Genomic DNA, 23,325 nt, shown 5'->3' with positions numbered 1-23,325 from the left:
GACTGCTTAAAACACTAATATTCATCACACTGTACATACTTCGAACAAAAGTGGTACTTTCCTGTTGTAAAGAAGAAAAAAAGGATTGCAGAGATAAATGCTACAGTTACTAACTTTTCGAAAACTACACTGACTGAATAACTCTAGAGAGGATCCAATTTAGGATGTGTTTCAATCACATGAAAGATTACTACAATGTCTCTAAATCATTTGAAGAAAGAATAGAAAGAGACAGGAAAATTATGTAACTATGGATCTTTAGAAGGGGCCCTTCTAAGCACTATAAGGGAGAAAAGGAGATAGATTAATAACTAGATTTAAAAGTAAAAAGAATGTCAGTGATAGTTATATATATTTTCTATCACAAGTACTCTACACTAAAAACTTATGCAGAACTTCAAAGACCTGTTCTTTTTTTCCTTTTTTCTTCCTTTCTTTCTTTCTTTCTTTTTCTTTTTCAGGATAGGCTTCTCCATGTAGCCCTGGTTGTCCAGGAATTTACTCTGTAGATTAGGTTGGCATCAAACATAAGTGATTGATCTGTCTCTGCCTCCCCAGTGTTGGGATTAAAGACATGAGCCATCATCACCCAGCTAAAGACTTTTTATATAGACAATATTTAATGCTAATTATTGCATTAGAAACAATGAGAAATTTCTAAAACATAAATTCACTTAAAAATAGAGATAAGACTTTTAGTAATTTTTTTGCAGGGGAGGGGCAGTTTCAAGACAGGGTTTCTCTGTTTAACAACTCTGGCTATCCTAGAACTTGCTTTGCAGACCAGGCTGGCTTCAAACTCACAGAGATCAGCCGGCTTCTGACTCCTAAGTGCTGAGATTAAAGAGTACATCACCACTACCACCCAGTTTAGTAAATGTTTTAAGGGGAAAAAAATCTACAGTTTACAAAAATAAAGCAGTAAAAGAATGGAAGACACTGCTTTAAAAAGTAGGTGGACTATGCTAGGCAGTGGTGGCACATTCCTTTAATCCTAGCACTCAGGAGGCAAAGGCACAGGCAGGCAAATCTTTGACTTCTGAGACAGCCTGGCCTACAGGGCGAGTTCCAGGATAGCCAGGACTACACAGAGAAATCCTATATGTAAAAGCAAAAACAAATAAACCAAAACCAAAAAAAATTCAGTCATCACAATTATTTTTTTCTTTTGAGATGGGGTTTTCTATATTAATAATTATGCAACCCAGGGTTTCTATATATTAATAAATATACAGCCCAGACTATCTTCAAACTCTCAATCCTACCTCTGGACAGGATTACACCACCATGTGGGATTTCTGTAATTACTTTTCTCTTACACTATACCAAAATTTGACATGTAACAGTTACTTAAAGGATGTGGAATCTAAAACTACAGGAATCAGCATTTCATGTTCATTTTTATTAAAATTTAGTTTTATCTTGCACTGTGAGTGGATCTTTAACCCTCATACATGATTTTTAGCAATGTACACATACAATAGTTTACAGCCATGTATAACTAATAAATATGCATGTGATATTCTTAAATTATATTATTTAACATCACAGAAATCTACCAGAGAAAAATACCATGAATAAAGTTTCTTCAAAAAAGAACTAGAAGGGCCGGGCGGTGGTGGCGCACGCCTTTAATCCCAGCACTCGGGAGGCAGAGGCAGGCGGATCTTTGTGCATTCGAGGCCAGGCTGGACCGATAGCCTCCGAAACAATACAGAGAAACCCTGTCTCGTAAAAACCAAAAAAACAAAAACAAAAACAAAAAAAAACTAGAAGCCGGGCGGTGGTGGCGCACACCTTTAATCCCAGCACTCGGGAGGCAGAGGCAGGCGGATCTCTGTGAGTTTGAGGCCGGGCTGGACCGACAGCCTCCAAAACAATACAGAGAAACTCTGTCTCGTAAAACCAAAAAAAAAAAGAAAGAAAGAAAGAAAAAAACTAGGAAACTTTCAAGCTTTGAGAACTCTAATTTGATCACTGGCAATAAATACTTTTAGTTGTTCTTCTTGAAGTAATGAATGCATTTTGTCAATTTCTGAAATTTTTCTGCTACATATCTGAGTAACCACAGATGGCCATTATTTCCTAATAGAATGGCATTCTATGATGAAAGCAACTTGTTGAACTTGCAACTCAATCAAACCAGCATTTTCCTTGAGATAGTGATGTTCTACATAAATTCCCATTTTGTCAGATTAAAAGGATATATACATATGATCTTGTTTGTCAACCTGACATACCTGGGAAGAAAAAACTTCCTATGAGGCATTGCCTCTATCAGACTGGCCTGTGGGAATAACTGTAGGGCATTTTCTTGGTTGATAACTGATGCAGGTGGACCCAGCCTATCGTGAGAAGTACTATCCCCATACCACCATCATCCTTAAGCAAGTGTACTTGGACTGTATTAGAAAGGTACTTGAACATGAACCCAGGAGGAGCAGTCCTCTATGGCTTCTGCTTCAAGTTCCTACACTATTTCATATTTCAGTATCTGTCCTAACTTCCCTCTAGGATGACTATAGCCTATAGGAGGAAACAAAGTATTTTCCTCCCCAAGTTACTTTTGGTCATTATCTACCCCAGTAACAGAGAAGCAAACTAGAACAATACAAACTAGAACAATCCAATATGATGGGTTGCAAATTCCAGGCAGGCAATCCTGGAATACAAATATCAAATTCCATGGTAGCCTGGCCAAAATACCAAGACCCCATCTTACAAAACAAAGCAAACATCCGATGATAGAAAAAAGGAAAACATGGGGCTGGAGTGATGGCTCAGAGATTAAGAGCACTAGCTAATCTCTGAAAGGAACCAGGTTCACTTCCCGGAACACACATAGCAGCCCACAACTGTCTGTAACTCCAGTTCCAGGTGATCTGGCACCTTTGCACAGGCATGCATGTAGGCAAAACAACAAATAAAATAAAAATACAATAAATAACTTTTTAAAAAAGGAAAACATGTCAGGCATTGGTGGCGCACGCCTTTAATCCCAGCACTCAGGAGGCAGGGGCGGGCGGATCTCTGTGAGTTCAAGACCAGCCTGGTCTACAAGAGCTAGTTCCAGGATAGCCTCTAAAGCCACAGAGAAACCCTGCCTCGAAAAACCAAAAAATAAAAAAAAAAGGGGGGGGAACATATATATACGAAAGTGCAATTTAAAGTTGAAACATAATAAAATCACTAATATTTATAGAATTAGAAAGGATATTACATGAAATTTAACATTTTTAAAAATTATAATTCATGGGGCTGAAGAGATGGCTCAGAGGTTAAGAGCACTGACTGCTCTTCCAGAGGTCCTGAGTTCAATTCCCAGCAACCACATGGTGGCTCACAATCATCTACAATTCAATCTGATGCCCTCTTCTGGCAGAACACTGTATATGTAATAAATAAATAAATAAATCTAATAAATAAATAAATAAATATTATAATTCATAGGCATAAAAAATAAAATGGTGCTAATGCCTTCATTCATGTATAATACTAGCAACATTTTTCACCACCATTTTGCAAATACCAAAACAGCAAAAAGTGGGCACTCTGAATATTATGAAGAGATTGGTGGCCTTAGGTATCATCAGAAATCTACACAGCACGTTTTAAGAAACTCTCACCTAAAACCACATTTTTAAAAACTCAAAGTCCCTATATGAAGAGGAAAGGTGTGAGGCCAACAGGAATCTGGAGCTACTTTTACTTCCAAATGAAGAATGTATAACTAGGTCCAATTTTTTTTTTATCTATAGTTACTCTCACAAAAGACTCGCTCTGAAAAAAAAATGCTTCACTGTATGTCTGCAACAGCCTAAAAACTACTGATAAATGGCACTGTAATATCTATGTGCTTTTATAAAATTATATAAGGATAACAAAACCTTTCAAAGAACTATAAGCAATTAAGGGATGCAGAGAACAGGAGAAACAGCACCCCCACCCTAGGAAGAAGCCCCCTTACTTTATGTGTTTACACATACATATATATGTAACAGTAACAAAGAGAAGGCCAGGAATGTGAGAGCATGGGAGATGACAACATAAGAGGAGTTGAAGGAAGAAAAGGGAATAGAGGGAAATGATGTAATTTTAACTTTTTAAAAATTATCAGGTTTAAAATAAAAAGTTCATTAAAAAAAAAGAATACCTTGTCAATTAGATCTCGGTTGACACAGTTGGGCAACTGCTGGAGGAAAGCATCTACTATGAGTTTGAGGTGAGATCCAGTGCTGGCTTCTTCATCTTCTTGTTCTAATATAAAATTAGTTTTGGGGTAGGTTAAAAAAATAAAGAGACTGTAAGAAAGCATCCAACCATTAAGTAATATGCAAAATGGACCATCTAGAGGATATATGTGTATGGTGTATGCACATGAATATATGCAGATGTGCATGCCTGTGCAGAGGTCAGAGGGGTGGAGGGGAGCCAGGTGTCCATTCTCTTCCTGAATCTGGAACATATTATGTCTTTTGGCTAGGCTGACACCCAGTAAGTGCCAATTATCCTATACTTGCTCCCCAGAGTACTGGGTGATAAGCATGATGAAGACAATGTCCAATTTTTTATATGGTTGCTGGGATTCAAACTCTGATCTTTATAGTTATGCAACCAGTGTTCTTTACCACTGAGCTATCTCTCCGGCCCAGAAAAAAACATTTTGTAAGGTATTTCTAGAGAGCTAAGGATATTGGAGATATCCTTAAAATCTAATATCAACTTACTATAATATTTCAGATACTAAGTATAAGCAAACTTTTACCCTGAACATATATAAAAAATTCAAAAATTCATATAGCTTTATAGTAAATCTAGATATTTTTATCTGCCTGACATTTATTTTCTCACATTCTGTAATTAATAGCTCTATCAACAAACTAAGTCTTCCCATTCTATGTGATTTTGAGGGCGGTCACTGCCAAAGCACAGCACACTATCATCCACTGGACCAACTGTATAAGCACAGCACAGAACAAAAGTCCTTCTGTGGTATTTATACATAGCCAGTGAAAGAAGCTCTTCTTTTGATGTCATTAGCTGGTATGATTTAGTCCTGAGGCATTTATTAGCAATGCCCATCCCTCTCCTTACTGATACAGAAAAACAAAATCTCCTGTATGAAACAATGAAGCAGAGAGAGAAAATAAATACTGATAGAAGGTATCCTCCTAATTAAAAGTCCTAACAAGGAGTGAGAAGATGGCTCAGCAGTTAGCACTTGCTGCTCTTCTAGAGAGTAGGAATTCAGTTCCCAGCAAGCACATTAGACAATTCACAACTGCCTATAACTCCAGCTCCAACACCCTATTCTAGCCTCTGTGGGCACATGCACACACATATGATATACATTCACATGAATACATACATGTACAAATAAATAAATAACTCTTTAAAAAAAAGAATTCTAACAAACTTAATAGTTGCTAAAGATGTTAAGCTCAGTGATATAGCACTTGCCTGGCCTTGGACTGGATTCCCTTATACTGCAAAAATAAGATATTAAAAATAAAATAAAAATATTTAGAAAACAATAAATGTACTTATTACTAAACAGAAAACAACTCAATTTAAAAGACAGGTAAAATTAACACTGACACAATGAAATTCTACTCATTTCTATCTCAACAATTTTAGGGTAACTTTCAAACATATTTATGACAAGTCTTCATAAAGACTGTAATAGAATTAAAATATTCAGGGCTGGGGAGATAAGTCAATGTAGTTAAAGTACTTAAGGTGCAATTATGAGGGTATGTGTCTGACTCCATAGAAATCTGTATGAGGCCAGGCACTGTAATACACATCTATAATCTCACTATGGGAGGAATGATGTGGGATGTACTTCTGTATGCTGCAAATATGTGTTGCTTTTATTGGATAATGAATAAAGCTGCTTTTGGCCTGATAGGGCAGAATATAGATAGGTGGGATATTCAAACAGAGGTAGAGCGACAAAGAGGGCAGAGTTAAAGAGATGCCACGTAGCCACTAGGGAAGCAAGATGTGAGGTAACAAGCCAGGAGATTTGTGACAAAATGTAGGATAATAGAAATGGGTCAATTTAATTGTGAGAGCTAGTCAGTAACATGCCTGAGCCATTGGCCAAACAACTGAAATTAATTATGCCTTAGAGTGGTTATTTGGGAACCACTGGGCTGGATGAGAAACCTCCAGTTATAGAGGATGAGAGGTGAATTCCCACAAACTCACAGGTCAGGTAGCTGGTCTAGGAGGCAGAGAACAAAAAAGATGCCCTGTCTCAAAGAAGGAAAAAAGCAAGTACCAACACTCTAGATTGTCACCTGATTTCCATATACATGGAAATCCACCACACACACACACACACACACACACACACATTCAGAACAATGCCAGCAAACTGTTGGCAAAGTATTAAGATATATCTTAATATTTTTATAATTAAAATATTTATAATATACATAATCAGTAAAGCTAATCAGTAATAGCTAATAATATTAAGTAAGAGTCTATCCTAAGTCAAATTCTACATAGTGACTGAGTAACAATATTAAAGAAGGTAATTAAAAAACCAAACTGGGACTGGAGAAATAAATGGGTTAGTGGTAAAGAACACTGTTACTCTTACAGAGAACTGGTGTTCAGTTCCCATAACCCAGAAGCTCATAACTTTCCCTCACTCTAATTCCAGGGAATCTGATTCCCTCTTCTGAATTCCATGGGTACCAGGAATACAAATGGTGCACATACATACATACATACATACACATACATACATACATACATACATACGTGCAAACACACATAGAAAATAAATTTTTAAAAATTCAGAAAACAAAAAGAAAAGATCCATTTTTTAAGCAAGAGGTTTGTGTGAAAAATAACAAAAAATAGAGACTGATGAAGTAGGCCTTTACCTTGTTCGTCAAGGAGTTTCTTTGTAAGATCTTCAGCTTCATCTCCACCTTCTAATTCCAGTGTATCATCATTAATTTCTAGATTCTCCAACTCAAGTTCCAAATCATCAGGACTTGATGCCTCCTTATTATCCTTTGGTTCTTTTGCTTCTGTTTATAAATAAAAAATAAGAAGATGTGGTATAATGGTAGAATATTTACCTCCAAGGGACCTTGGGTTCAACATAACAAAAATAATTAAAATATATAAAAACAAACAATACATTTGAATTCAAGGTCAGTTCAAAATCCTGTAGAGGGCTGGAGAGACGGCTCAGTGGTTAAGAGCACTGGCTGTTCTCCCAGAGAACCTAAATATGATTCCCAGCATCCACATGGTAGTTCACAACTGTCTGTAACAAACAGTCCCAGGGGTATAGCACCTCTTCTGTCCTCCAAGGGCACTAGGCATACATGTAGAACACAAATATATGTGTAGACAAAAATACCCAGACATTAAAAAAAAAAAAACCAAAAAACAAGCCGGGGCATTGGTGGCGCACGCCTTTAATCCCAGCACTCAGGAGGCAGAGGCAGGTGGATCTCTGTGAGTTCGAGACCAGCCTGATCTACAGAGTGGGTTCTAGGACAGGTTCCAAAACATCACAGAGAAACCCTGTCTCGAAAAGCCAAAAAAAAAAAAAAAAAAAGGAAGTTCAGCTGGAGAGATAGCTCAGAGGTTAAGAGTACTGTCTGCTCCTCCAGAGGACCTGGGTTCAATTCCAAGTAATCACATGGTGGCTTACAACCATCTGTAATGAGATCTGGCACCCTCTTCTGGCATCCAAGGAGAACAGTGTGTGCATGATAAATAAATAAATCTTAAAAAAAAAAGTCAACCCCAGCACTCAGGAGGCAGAGGCAGATGGATCTCTGTGAGTTGGAGTCAACCTGTCTACAAGGTAAGTTTCAGGACAGCCAGGGTTGTTACACAGAAAACCCTGTCTCAAAAGACCAAAAACAAACAAAAAAAACAAAAACAAATTTTTAAAATCCTACAAAAATACTAAAAATTCACAAAAATCTATATAACATCTCTAAAATTATTAATCCTGCTATAAAATATTAAAGATTCACAAAATTTGTAAAACTTCTCTAAAATTTTTTAAACCTGCTATAAAAAAATTAGATAAAATTTGACAAGTCTATATGACTTGTCTAAAAGCAGGTATATATCTGACAAATCTGAATGAAAACTAAAGAGATTTTTATAATAAAGATTGAGCTTATTGATCCATTAAAAATGGATCTTTTCTTTTTAATCCTCTGTTGTTTTCTTAATGTTTTTAAATTTTACTTTATGTGTTCGAGTGTTTGGCTTGTATGTATATATATGCACCATTTGTGTTCCCAGTACCCCACTGGAATAAGCTATCAAATTTCTTCAGTTTTCTATTTGTTCACTGGAAAGAAGAAGGGGGAAAAAAGAAGGAAGAAAAGCGAGGATAGAGGCAGGCTAGCTATCTTAAACATATCAGCATCTATGCTAAGGATAGGAGACAAAGTTCATCACAGTGCCCCCAGCTCATGTACTCTTGCTTGCTTGCTTGCTGCCTCCCCGTCTCCTCTCCTCCCCACCTTCCTCCTTCCCTCCCTCACTCTTCTCAATTTAAATTTTACTTTATGTGTATAGATGTGTTGCCTGAATGTAGGGGTCAGATACACCGAGGAACTAGAGTTAGAAATGGTTATAAATTGCTCTGTGGGTGCTGGGAATCAAACCTGGCTGGGTCTTATGGAAAAACAGCCAGTTCTCTTAACCACTGAGATCCTCTCCAGGTCCCTCTCCTTTATTTTTATATGCAGTATGATCTTTCCTGGGTTGTGCAGGAGATAACACTGAAATATGATTTGATACAAAAATTAACTTAGTAGTAATATACTAAAAAAATTAGAAAAGACCAAATGCAGAGAAGAAATAATCAGGAAAGTGGTTAAGGAAACAAATGCATCTAACAAAGGAAAATGGCTAGAAATAAATAAAATAGAACCAAACCTTATGTCAACAAAACTAGCAAAATGTTGGTATTTGTAGAAGTTGAGTTATAGGTAAATATGAGTTCATTATACTAGCCTTTCTTGTTTCCTTTAGATTAAAAAAAATCTATTAAGTGAGAGAAAGACAGAATAAGGAGAATATGTGCTTTTGTGGCTCATGCCTGTAATACTAGTACTAAGGAGACTGAGGCAGGAAGACTAGTACATGTTCAAGGCCAGTCTGGGATAATGTTCTAGGCCATCCAGGGATACAGAGAGAGATGTTGTTTCAAAAAAATAAAATTTAAGGATGTAAGTTCAAAAACTTACGCTTATGTACCCATATATTCATACATATAAATACACACAAAATAAATATTAATTACTTCTAAATGTATACTTAAACCACCCAAAATATTATCAGTTTTATGTTTTCTATCTCTAAATTCTACAATAAAGGAAAAAATATTTTATATCAAGATATTCAGTGCTATACCAAAGATGTAGGAAAGCTCTAAGAACTTTTGCTGCCTCTAAATTTAGAGGCTATACTCACTCATTTCTTTATTCAGCAATTATTTGCTGAATTGTTTGTTTCTAAACACATAACATTCTGGAGCTCATGTCAGCTGTTTCCTTGAGAATCTGCCTTTGGAAGAATGGTAAGATGGCTTAGCTGGCAAAGCACTTGCCCTGCAAGCCTAAAAACAAAGTCTGATCCCTGGAATCCACATGAAGGTAGGTAGAAAGAAAGAACAGACTCTGTAAAGTTGTCCTCTGATCTCCACACACTACTCCCAACCCCTGGCACACATTAAATATGCACAACAATAATAATAACATTTGAAAAACTAATTTACCTTTGGAATCATCTTTGTTAGCATCTTTGTTCTGACTTTTTTCATTGTCTTTAAACAAGATGGCTGGAACAAACGCTTTCAAATCAATAAGGTTTTCATAAAAATTCCGAGCATCTTCGTCTTCCCATATACCACCTTCTAAGTCATATTCTCCAGGTTTACCAGGTGTAAATATATCAATTCCAGGTCCATGCTCTATAATAAAATAAACAATGAGCAGATAACATTATTTCAGAAATAGCATGGTAATAAACATAGCACTATACGTTTTTTTAGCACTATACTTTTTATCTTCAATTTTATAGCTATTGAATCTCTATTGTTTCAACTTACTAGAATTTCTTCAATCAACAAGCACTTGAGATTACACATGATTATCTTTTTTGTTTTGTTTTCTTTTCTTTCTCGAGAGAGGGTGTAAACCCTAACTTTCCTGGGTTCCCTGGAACTGGAGTTATAGATGCTAAATATGGGTGCTAGGCATTAAACCTCACTCTTTTGGAAGAGCAGTAAGTGCTCTTAATGGCTCACCATCTTTCCAGACAGTGATCTTTTTTTCTTTTCTTTTCTTGTGTATGTGTGCGCGTGAGCGTGTGAGACAGGGTTCTCTGTGTAACCGCCCTAGGTGTCCTGGAACTCACTCTATAGACCAGGCGGGCCTCAAACTCAGAGATCTGCCTCTGCCTCCCGAGTGCCGGGATTAAAAATGTGCACCACCACTGCAAGGCCCATCTTTTTAATGTGTGTGTGTGTGTGTGTGTGTGTGTGTGTGTGTGTGCGTGCACGCGCATGCGTGCAAATGTGTGCTCCAAGTCAAAAGACAATTTTTAAGAGTTAGTTCTCTCCTCCCAACTTTATGAGGATTCTAGGAAGCAAATTCAGGATGTCAGGCTTGTGAGGCAATTACTTTTGCCCACAGAGCCATCCATCAGCTGACATGTGACAATCTTTAATATTAAGTCATAAGTGTTTAGTTAAGACCCCCAAATCAGATAAGAGCACAAGAACAATATAAACACTGAATCCAGAAGATCCTTCCTCTTAGTTTACTCCTGGACACATTGCTAAACACCAATTGATAAACAGCTGAGAAAGGAGAAGTGAAAAATAAATCTGGCAGGGCAATGGTGATGCACACCTTTAATCCCAGCACTCAGGAGGCAGAGACAGACAGATCTCTGTGAGCTCGAGACCAGCCTGGTCTACAGAGTGAGTTCCTGGACAGCTTCCAAAGACACAGAGAAAACCTGTCTTGAAACCCACCCCCTCCAAAAAAAAATAAAGAAAAGAAAAAATAAATACGTAAATCTGTCTTTTCTCCTGGGGTTATGAGGTGCTCAGGATTGAACTCAAGGCCTGGGGTGTGCTAAATCAACACTCCATCAGTAAGCTATATCCCTAGCCTCCCCTCCCCTTAGCAGAGAATGGAAAATTACGTCTGTGCTCATTCTTATCCTCCCCTTGTCCCCCTCTTACATATAACTGTAGAGTAAAAGCTCAGAACATTTAAAAAAAAAAAAGAGTAAACTTTTGACAAATGGGGGTCAATTATATTTGTTTCATGACCAAATGAAATAAGTATGTGAATAAATGAAATATATTTTATGATCATGTGTCCTAAGTGATGATATACATTTTGATAAACATGATAAACTTTAAAGGTAATAACTTTTATTACAAATGAGAGTACAATAAACCAAGAAAAATATCCCAGATATGAATTGACAATGTAAGGGTAATTATTAAAGTAATTTTAAGAACTATTATATTTCAGAGGGAGTTATACTTTATTATTATAAAGCATATGTACCTCAAGTTCCTTATTTTGTTTTTATTATTTAAATTATCATATTTAAAGTTTTGTTAATTCTTTAACTTGCTTGCTATTACTGACAAAATTGGACTTACTAACAAAAAGTTCCTAAATATAATTTAACAAATATAAAAAAAAGAAAAAAAAATTCCTAGTTCATAATTAAGAGGCCATCCATAGGCTTTATCCCTTTTGTCTTATCTCCAAACTCAAACTATAGATAACTGGGCATGTGAGGTGGCTCAGTGGGTAAAAGGCATTTGCCACACAGGTCTGATCTTCAGAACCCATGTAAGGGTGGAAAGAGAGAACCAACACAATAGAGTTCTTCTCTAATCTCCACATGCAAGCTCTTCACACACATAATAGAAATAAATACTACACACAATCATATGGATTAAAATGAACCCCACAGAAAAGTATTCACTAAACGTAATTTAGGGAAAAGAACAGCAAAACAACAAAACCCTGGCTCCTTAATGCCTCTGAACTCCTTAAAAATAATGTATTTTAACAGAGGATTACTAAGAAACTAAACCCATACACAAAAAAGGGAAAGACTGAGTTCTAGGAGCCATTTTGTAAATCATCATATCATATGAGGTGCCCACAGAAACCCTGCTCATCAGTCAGAACAAGAGCCATACTTGCAGTGGCTTCTTAGGTGCAGACTCCTGAACAATTACCACAAATAACAAACTAAGAGGATTCTAGTCCTTTAGTAGAGAGAATATTTTGAGACAAGGTCTTTCTATACAGCCCTGGCTGTCCTGAAACTCACTATGTAGACCAGGCTTGCTTTGAACCCAAAGATCTGCCTCCAAAGTGCTGGGATTAAAGGCAAATGCCACCAAACCTGGCAGGAATCTAGTTTTTTTTTTTTTAAGATTTATTTATTATGTGCATACTGCTCTGCCTGCATATCAGAAGAGAGCACTAGGTCTCCTTATAGATGTTTGTGAGTCATCATGTGGTTGCTAAGAATTGAACTCAGGACCTCTGGAAGAGCAGTCAGTGCTCTTAACCTCTGAGCCATCTCTCCAGCCCCTAGGAATCTAGTTCGTTGTAAGTATTAACACTAATTCTTGGTAGTTTCAGAAATGATGTCTAAGATACACAAATCACACCAGGTGGTGGTGACCCATGCCTTTAATCTAAGTACTCTAATCCCAGCACTCAGGAAGCAGAAGGATAGACTGAGCTTTTAGTTCAAGGCCAGCCTGGTTTATATAGTAGAGTGAATTCCAGACAGCCTGAGCTACCCAAAGAAACCCTGTCCTGAAAGAAAAAAAAAAAAAAAAAAACATAAATTGTATCAGAGAACTGATCAGTATGACAAAAATGCTATAGATATGGCAACAGTAATATTCCATGGGAGAATGTAGAAAAGTGTGTGCATGTGTTTGTGTTTGAGAAAGAGACCCATATATAATAAGACAGAAACTGATAGTGTTCAAGCAAGTAAATCAAAGAATAACAAAAAACTCTTAATCTCAGTACTAATCAGAATAAAGCTAAGAAATACACATTTATCATTTCAATCCTTTAAGATTATGAAATATCTTTGTTCCTACAAAATTCTTTCAAAGAATACATACCCCAGAAGTAACACAGTGACAAGTAGTTCCTGGAACTACTTGTAGAATTGTAGAAGCCACCCTCTGACCTGCACACACACACATAATAAAGTAAATAAATGTAAAAAAAAGTCTAGAAATATCAGAATGGCAATACTGAATTCACTTTCTTATTACACATCTGACAAAATAAATCTTTCTATAACCCCAAATGCTGCTTAAGGTAAGTCCCTATTAGACATGATCTGAGGACAACTGTAACTAAAGAATTTAAAGGAACTCATAATATGATAGGAGCAAAACAGTATTTTCTAAGTGCAGAGTCTTTTCTATCCAAGGATGTGTTTCAAGTAGTGGTAGAAACTTATTAGATTTAATACCTAATTTACAAAAAAACCAAAACAAATGAAGCTATTTATAAAGCCTAAATTTTTATTAATGTGAATTTAACAGACCTTAAAGTGCTTTTTTTTTTTAAATCATAACTTGACTAGAAAGACGGCTCAGTTAGTGAAGTACTTACTGTGCAAGCCTCCAAAACTGAGTTCAAATACCCAGTACCTACACGATGGAACACACCTGTATTCCTGAACTGGGGTGATAAAGATAGATGGGTCTCTAGGACCTGCTGACCAGTCAGTCTGACCTAACCAGTAAGTGCTAGGCCCTACAAGAAACCATCTTTAAAAGTTAAGGTAGCTGGGCATGGTAGTACATGTTTTTAACCTAGTGCTTAGAATCAAGGAGGAGCCCTGCGATTCTGAGCCCAACCAGGACTATAAATTTTTTGTTTGTTTGTTTTTGTTTTTTGAGACAAGGTTTCTCTGTGTAGCTTTGGAGGCTGTCCTAGCACTCGCTCTGTAGACGAGGCTGGCCTTGAACTCACAGAGATCCATCTGCCTCTGCCTTCTGAGTGCTGGGATTAAAGGTGTGTGCCACCAACGCCAGGCAAATTTTTTATATTTATTCATTTTATGTGCGTGTTTTGCCTGCATGTATGTTGCATGTAACACGTGCATGTGTGCTGCCTGAGGGAGTAAAACTGAAGTTAAAGATGGTTGTGAACTACCATTTGGATGCTAGGTTACCAAACCCAAACAAGTGTTTTTAACCACTGAGCCATCTCTTCAGCCCTGCAGCCAGGGTTATATAGTGATCTTTCAGAGAAAGAAAGAAGACGTAAGGAGAAGAGGAAACGAGAGAAGGAGGGAGGAAGGGGGAGAAGGAGGGAGGGAGGGAGGGAGGGAGGGAGGGAGGGAGGGAGGGAGGGAGGGAGGGAGGGAGGGAGGGAGGGAACTTGAACAAGAAAAAGACACATGACATCAACTTCTGGCCTTAGCACATATATGTACCAAACCACCCATAAATGCATAAAGCAAATACACATATACACAAACAGGTGGAAACTAAAGAAGATATCTGACATCAATCTCTGAATTCTATATACATGTACATACATACTCCTGTGTCCCTTCACATACATGTGCACATATACACCACAAAGATAAATGCACTCTCACACACATACAAAAAAAATTGATTTAAAAAGAATCATGCAAAAGGATATTGTACACTAGCAAGATGACTGGATGGGCAAATATTCTTGCTGCCAAGTTTGCTGACCTGAGCTCAACCTCAAGAACCCCTAGAGTAAAAGCAGAAAACTCCACAAAGCTGCCATTTAACACATACACACGCACACATCACTTATCACACTGAGTTGTGTCTTACCTTCTGGTGTCGGTTTGTCCTGAGGAAGGTCTGGCATATTTTCATCCAAAAGGTCTGCTAAAGATTGAGAATTTGCCAGCAGTTTCTGGTAGGACATTGCAAATTCTTCATACTGTTTATGCCTATCTTCACTTAGCTCGCCTTTAGAATGCAGAATACGCCTATAAACAATGAAATAATTTGATAAGCTTGTCAAAGCAGACATGGTCATGGGAAATGGTCCAGGAAATTTGATCTTACCACAGAAATTTAACATAATGTTCTTTGCTAACTTAGTTTTTTTTTTTAATTCATGTTCTCTGGCTATATCTGAAAACTAAAATACAACAACAATAAATCACCCAAGCAATTAAGTTTACTTAATGATTAAGAGGTATGAATTCAGAATCACCATAATATTTAACTTTACTATACCACAAAAGATTATTCAGTATTTTGTTACAAGAACAGAACTCTTTGACATATGGCTAACCATAAATATTTACTTCAAATCACTCCAAACTGGTTTTCAAAAGCAACATGCTATAAAAAGAAACAGTTATCCTTAAATCTCAACAATGATTTCATAAGAAAATATATTTAACAATTTACTGTAAAATAACTATTGCTCTTTTGTTACATTATGCTTACCTAAGACATACTGCTAGCTAAAATACATTCACAAAAGTCAGTTCTAAATATAACAGGTTCAAAGCCAGAATTGGCTATCCATAAACTTTTATGATTTAAATCAAGATTATCTTTTGCAAAAATCCATTTCTCTAATATAGCCAGTTTTCAATTTACAGTACTGGTTATTTATTCAGTGAATAAAAGTAACTGATAAGTTCACTTACTCAAGTCCAAGCTTTCATGGGGAAGCCCAAGGATATAATTCTTCCTACTTCACAAAACTACCAATAAGTCATTCTTGATTACTAATGTAAAACTATCAGAAAATAACCAACATGTACAAATCAAAATTTCTACCATATTAACATAAGCAGTTAAAACTTATACAGAAGGACATAATTTGTCCTATACTAAATACTTATATAATAATGTAATTGATATTTATAAACAATACTGTATATATAATAGAGGTTTTATAGGTTGACTAAAATTGGGCCTCATATAGCCCAGTCTGGTTTCAAACTCACTATTGTTGCCAACTCCGTGATCCTCCTGTTTCCACCCCCCAAGTGCTGGGATGTGCTATTACACCCAACTTTCAATATAGGTTTTTAAAAGCCAATTATGAATTATAAATTAAAGCATTCCCAAAAGTAAAGTTTATTGCTTAGATTTGAGCATTCTTAGAAACCAAATAAATTCTTAGTTTTTTGAGGAGTTATCCTCTTAAAAGTCACAGAAAAATAAAGTGAAAACCATACCTACACTCATTTTCCTCTGCTTACTCAGAACAGTCTCCAAACATCCCAGATTATTTGCCTACAGAAACCTTCTCTGTGTGTAACAAATACTGGCTCTACTTTTGGGGTATCAGCTGCCATTGTAAGCACATCAATGCATGGACTCACTAAAGCAATCATTTCTTTACTTCCCCAAATCCTATTAGGGTTTACAATGAAAAATTTTGGGACAAGGGCTATGAACCCTAGTATGCACAAGGTTTTGGATTCCAACAATAGGAACACCAAAAAAGAAAGTGAGGGAAGGAGAGATGGAGGGAAAAATAATTTACTATCAGATATGCTTAAAATTAAAATTTTTTGCTCATTTTCTTATGACTTAAAAAATGTATTATCAACTTCTGTTTAACCATAATTATCTAGGCTAAAAGCATTTCTCTACAAAAACCAAAACTATTGTCTTAAAAGTTTTGTGAGTCAGGCGGTGGTAGTGCATGTCTTTAATCCCAGCACTTAGGAGGCAGAGGCAGGCAGGTCTCTGAGTTCAAGGCCAGCCTGGTCTACAGAGCTAGTTCCAGGACAGCTAGGGTTATTACACAGAGAAACCTTATCTCCGAAAATAACAACAACAACAAAAAAAGTTTTCCATATTTTTTACTTTAAAGTAGTATGATAGGCAAAATAAAAGTTTCTTTTGGTAAATTCTTAGATTTTAAAGATTAAAACAAAAATATGTATATTCATGAAAGAAACTATTAACGTTACTATGAACTTATTAGAATATTTAGTCAGTTATAAGATAAATTTGGAAGTTTTTAGTTAAAACAAATAAATGATTCGAATATTCACAATGGGTTGTCAAAATGGATCAGCCAACACACTTGCTATCAAGCCTGACAACCCAACTTCTATATCTGAGACCCACAAAGTTAAAAAGAGAACTGGATGTGCACTGTAGCATGTGCACACTTATGTACATACACATATAGACACACACCTCAACACCCGAGCACATATACACAATGCACACATAAATATAGTAATAAGAATAATGTGCAAGTATCAGAGCTGATAAAATGTCAAGTTCATTCTCATTTAAGTCTTGTTAGGAGAGACAGAAATAGTTCTAACACATTTCAGTACAGCTAATGAAAATTTCTAAGCCACACTGGGGTTATCTGAATGGCTCAAAGGGTAAAGTGCTTGCCACAAAGCATGATGACCTAAGTTCAGGTCCTGGAATATACATGGTGAAAGAACAGAATCTACTTCCACAAGTTGTTCTCTGACCACACATGCACCACAGAACAATTGTGCACACACATACAATTTTAAGAAAGAAATATGTAACACTATTACAGTATTTGGAAAAAACAAAAAACAAAATGGGGGAAGCCTACAACACAATCTAGAAATGTATTTCTTTAACAAGTTTTCACCTTTTGGTCATCTGAAAAACATACATTAAAATATACAATACTAAGAATTTCTGGCACATAAGCAGTAACATGATAACCATTTTATCACAATTGAAAACAGAGCTACTCAGGACCAACTTCATATTTAAGTAGTTGATTAGGACTTTGCACGTATCAACTGAACATGATTCAGATCAATGATTAAATTTAACTCCATGTATCTAGAATCTAGTTCTTCTACAGTTCCACTGGGACCAACTTAAAACTTTAAAATTGGGGATGACCAAACACACATGTAGTGTAGACATACATGCAAACAAAACATCCATACATATAAAATAAAACAAAAACTAGGTGTGGAGAGATGGCTCAATAGTTAAGCGCATTTGTTGTTCTTCCAGAGGACAGGAGTTTGATTCCAAGTACCCATATGGTTTCTACCAGGAACTACAATCAAGAATTCTAACACCTTTTCTCGCCTCTGAGGGCGCCATACATGTATGTGGTGAAGAAACATACATGGAGGCAAAACAAACATAAAATATCTTTTAAAAAAAGCTTAAAAACTTCAGAGATGCCGGGCGTTGGTGGCTCACGCCTTTAATCCCAGCACTTGGGAGGCAGAGGCAGGCAGATCTCTGTGAGTTCGAGGCCAGCCTGATCTACAAGAGCTAGTTCCAGGACAGCCTCCAAAGCCACAGAGAAACCCTGTCTCGAAAAACCAAAACAAAAAACAAAAAACAAAAAAACCAAAACTTCAGAGATACTTAACCTTCCCTCAAATCTTAATTCTGTTTTGTTGTTTTGTTTTGGAGACAGGGTCTCAGTGATGAGGCTATAGCTCAACGGTAGAGCACTTGTCTTAACACCTGTGACAACCTACGTTCAATCTGAGTATAGAAGGAAGGGAGGGAAAGAAGGACCAGTTGGTCTCGTAGTGTGGGTCGGCCTTCAATTAAATATAATACTCAGATGGTCTGGAAATAGCAATCCCCCTGCCTCTGCATTCTGAATGCTATGAATTATAGGCATAAACCACCAAACCCAGACCATGATCAAATTCTTTAACAACTTAACATTAATTTATCTAGTAGTTTAATAATTAAATACAAATGTAGATTAAGTATTCAGTAAAAGAGTCCTAAGGAAAATAAAAACTAAAATTTGGGGATTTTTTCCAACTACATCATAAATGGAGAACTTAAGTTCTGTTACAAACAGAACCCAAAGTGGTATCTAATTGGACCACTTACCTAATATATACTTATTAAAACAGTTCACTAAAGCTACAGCACCAAATAAGACTATTATGATTTAAGCACAGAAATCAATCATCAAAAGTGTTGAGTGGGAATGGAGCTCAGTCTCTAGCTTTGATTAGGCCCTAAGTTCAGTCTCCAAAAATGAAATTAAGAAAAAACAAGACAAAAAACCAAAACCTTGCCTTTTTGTTCTTACACAGTGCTGGGGACATAACCCAGGGCTTCACGCATGATAGGCAAGCACTGTATTTTGAGCTCTACTTCAATGCCTCACCAAAATGTCTTAAACGAAGTGCATGAGAATGTTAACACTGAAAATATAAGCAAAACCAATCTAATGATAACCATGTACTATTCCAATCTTTTTCGAAACATATCTATTAACAAAGCTGAACTGAAAGCATTCTTTTCAAACCATTGTTGGAGGTCAGTAAACTTTTTCTGGAAAGAACTAGGAACTCACTATTCTAAGTTTTCTAGACCACAGGATTTTCACTGAAACTGTTCACTGCTACTGCAGCACAAGAGTAACTGCCAGGATAAAACTTTTAAGAGCAGGGAAGTGTCAATTTCATTTAATTTTCACATTTTACAAAGTATTAGTCACCTTTTAAATTTTTTTTGCCCTTCTGGAAAGATAAAAACTACCCTTACACAGGCACTAAAAACTAGTCAATGACCAAATCGGGCCAGTGGGCGACAGTGTGTCAATCTTTCAGCATGACTACAATTAGTCAAATGAATTATCACTGTTAAACAATTACTAACTCCCTTGTTTCCTTTCCATGCTTGCTCAACACGGAGGTTATAGTACCCACTCACAGATGTGAAAAGTGATGAAAACAAAACCAATCCTAAGTCTTACTATACAAAAATATTTTTTAAAAGATTTTTTGCTGCTCAAGCCTTTAATTCCAACACTTGGGAGGCAAAGGAGGGATCACCATGAGTTCAGGGCTACAAGACACTGTCTCCAAAAATACAGAAAGATAAAACCTCTTTTATCCAATAAGAGATCACCATCAAGAAACACCCTAAAAGTGGCTTTAAACTCATAGGCTCTGCCCACCTCAGCTTCCAGAGTGTTGGGATTAAAGGCACAGGCTACCACACTGTTTAGTGAAGTGTTTTTTTGTTTTGTTTTGTTTTGTTTTGTTGTTACTATTATAACACTGACAAAGTAGCATGCAGTTCATTCTTTTTTTTTTTGCCGCCCCCTCCCCCACCCACAGGGTTTCTCTGTATTGTTTTGGAGGGTGTCTTGGAACTCACTCTGTAGACCAGGCTGGCCTCGAACTCAGAGATCCGCCTGCCTCTACCTGGGATTAAAGCAGTTCATTCTTTTTTTTTTTTTTTTGGTTTTTCGAGACAGGGTTTCTCTGTGGCTTTTGGAGGCTGTCCTGGAACTCGCTTGGTAGTCCAGGCTGGTCTCGAACTCACAGAGATCCGCCTGCCTCTGCCTCCCGAGTGCTGGGATTAAAGGCGTGCGCCACCAACGCCTGGCTTAAAGCAGTTCATTCTTGAATCAAATATTAACCCATTAATGCCTCATAGTAAAAGGCATCCTTTTCTTTTCCAATTTTTCACTTTTATGATTTGACTTGTTATTCCTTTCTATTTTTTTATATATTACTTATTGGCTTTATACTGTCTTAAAAATATATATATATATATATATATATATTTTTTTGGTTTTTACGAGACAGGGTTTCTCTGTATTGTTCTGGAGGCTGTCGGTTCAGCCCAGCCTCGAACTCAGAGATCCGCCTGCCTCTGCCTCCTGAATGCTGGGATTAAAGGCGTGTGCCACCACCGCCTGGCTTAAAAAAATAAATTTTTAAAGTGAACTATGAGCGTAGTTAAGCAAAGCTGGGGTAAGACTATCAGAGTTCAATGTTCAAACATTGATGTTTAAACAGTGTAACATATCAATTTTCAAAACTCAGAAGGTTTTCCCCAAAGATCAAACTGGCAATACATTACGGGACAAAAAGCACTTTTCTACATGTGAACGCACTACATGACCCACATTTACATCAGAAGTAGAACACTATTATTTTCTCCATTTGAAGGTTAAGAATGCTGACGCACAAGTATGCGAGGTAACTTCTGACCAGCCAATCAGTCCTTACCAACTCACATGCCAACCAGAGGGGATCCTGGTTACCTTTTTGGCTAAAAAGCGGATTTAAAATAGACACCTTGATTTTGGTGACTTGTTTTTGATATGTACATTTAAGAGAGATTATAATTCAACTATGTCTAAAATACATTTTTGTTTTGTTTTTTTGTTTGTTTGTTTTTGGAGATGGGGTTTCCTTGTAGCTTTGGAGGCTGTCCAGGAACTCACTCAGACCAGGCTGGCCTTGAAGTCACAGAGATCCTCCTGCCTCTGCCTCCTGAGTGCTGGAATTAAAGGCACACACCACTATACCCCATATCTTAATAGTGTGTAAATATTACAAACTGATCAACCTGTAAGAATAGGTAAAACCCACTTGAAGGAAATTATAGAGTAAAAGCATTACTTAATTTTAAATCAGTATATTTAAGTTTCCACATCAACCAAAATAATACTACTTCTCTGATTTTATTAACAATGGGAAACTGGAGTCAGGCGTTGATGGCACACGCCTTTAATCCCAGCACTCGGGAGGCAGAGGCAGTCAGATCTCTGTGCGTTCCAGGACAGTCAAGGCTTCACAGAGAAACTCTGTATTGGCAAGAAGCGAGTTAAAATAGTATATCCACACCATCTTAGTTAAGTCTTAGTTAAGCAAACAGAGTGAGATACTACATCAAAAAATAAAGAGTTAATCAAGTATGTACTCAGGGTAAAAATTACTGCACTAGTTCAAAGTAAAGAACAACCTTACTACCTTACTAGATCATTTGAACCAGGCATAATGGTGCACGTTAGTCCTACCACTCAGAGAATAAGGCCAGTGATCTTTATTATGTGTTCTAGGCCAGTCTGGTCTCCATAGAAAGCTTGAAGCCAGCCAAGGCTACCTAGTGAGACCCTGTCTCAAACAAACAAACAAACAAACAAATAAACAGTCCATTGGAGAATCAGGCTTCAGTATAAAAAGTCCTAACAAAAAACAAATTAACAAGACAGCTAAACAGGCAAAAGCAATATTGGTCACAGAAAGAATGAATCAAACACAAATATCGTCGTAAGGATAGTGAGAGTGTCTGAAGATGATTGGAACAGTGTAGAATTGAAGACAGCTATCCTGAAAAAAGAAAGCATCTGGCAGTCAGCAAATATGCAATTGAAGACACAGGAATCAGAGACACATGTCTCATACTGGCATTAAATCACTGTAGTTTCTCTCTACTAGGATGCTATAATGCTAAACCTAAATACATAAACTCTAAAGTAACCAATAAAACCATGAAGAAGTCAATAAAACTCATCAATTGTTATATTCACAAATTCAGTTTTGATGTATTCGGTAGACCATATAAGGGAAAGAAGATTGAAAATGACAAAGCATTATATAAATCATAATTAAGAAAACTTAAATAAATGAAAACATTCAAAACCATAAAACAGAATGTTAATTGTTTCCATTTTTCTTTTTTCTTTGAGATGTGATTTTGCTATGTTGCCCAGAGAGTCTAATTCTCACCTGAGTCACTACGACTTTTCACATAGTCTGGACATCAACCTGATCCTGTACTAATATACTACTACTGTCATATACATTGTCTTTCTGGTTAAAACAATCATCTTCTGGGGCTAATCACTTACACCAGTCCTCCCCCACTGCAGGCTCAGGACAACAGAAAAAGATATGCCTCCTCACTTATTGTTGATCAGTAGAAATTCTAGACCCCTAAGCTTATAATTTAACTAGTGGTGAAGTATTTATTCAGCTAAATGAAACTGATATCACTCCTTTCTGCATATCCCAGACCTCCATCAAATCAACAGCCCCATTAAAGTTGCCCCAATGCTCACAAATTGTATAGCTTATTGTTGCCTGCTCAGTGCAGACATTAGTAATTACAGTATCAATTTAATTGGTTCCAAAAGGGTCTTTTTACCAATGACCTCAGGCACAATACATGACTCAGTTAAAATTGTAAATAGTAGCCCTCAGGAAGGGAGCCCTGTCAATGTACTTTAAAACTTAGCTAGGGACACTTTTCATAGCTAACTTCATGCACTATTTCTCAAAATTCTGACCTGAAACACCACTGCTAACGAATGACTCATTTTCTTTACAAGAGCAAGTAGCAGCAGTGACATTAACAACTTAAAATACAAAACAATGACAGCAAACCTGCTAGGAGACACACTGAAACACAGAAAAATAGTGGCAGGTCAGTTAAAGTGACAGAAACAGAAAATTTACTCCTCAACATTAATGAGTTGTTTTTTATAT

At 36.7% G+C, this 23,325-nt stretch overlaps 1 protein-coding gene across 1 annotated transcript in view; it reads right to left on the bottom strand.

Annotated features, from left to right (window-relative positions):
* The window catches only part of Upf2 (UPF2 regulator of nonsense mediated mRNA decay), a 101,230-nt gene that overhangs the window by 66,258 nt on the left and 11,647 nt on the right, over nt 1-23,325 (bottom strand). The window contains 4 exon segments of the mRNA XM_040755526.1: nt 4,154-4,257; nt 6,900-7,049; nt 9,776-9,970; nt 14,897-15,057. Of these exon segments, the coding sequence (XP_040611460.1) occupies nt 4,154-4,257; nt 6,900-7,049; nt 9,776-9,970; nt 14,897-15,057 (610 nt within the window).

Source organism: Mesocricetus auratus, unplaced genomic scaffold (assembly GCF_017639785.1).
Source record: "Mesocricetus auratus isolate SY011 unplaced genomic scaffold, BCM_Maur_2.0 Super-Scaffold_100013, whole genome shotgun sequence".
In the NCBI taxonomy this organism is placed as follows: Eukaryota; Metazoa; Chordata; class Mammalia; order Rodentia; family Cricetidae; genus Mesocricetus; species Mesocricetus auratus.
The sequence above is the reverse complement of the archived record's forward strand: the minus strand, read 5'-3'. Positions and strand labels throughout refer to the sequence as shown.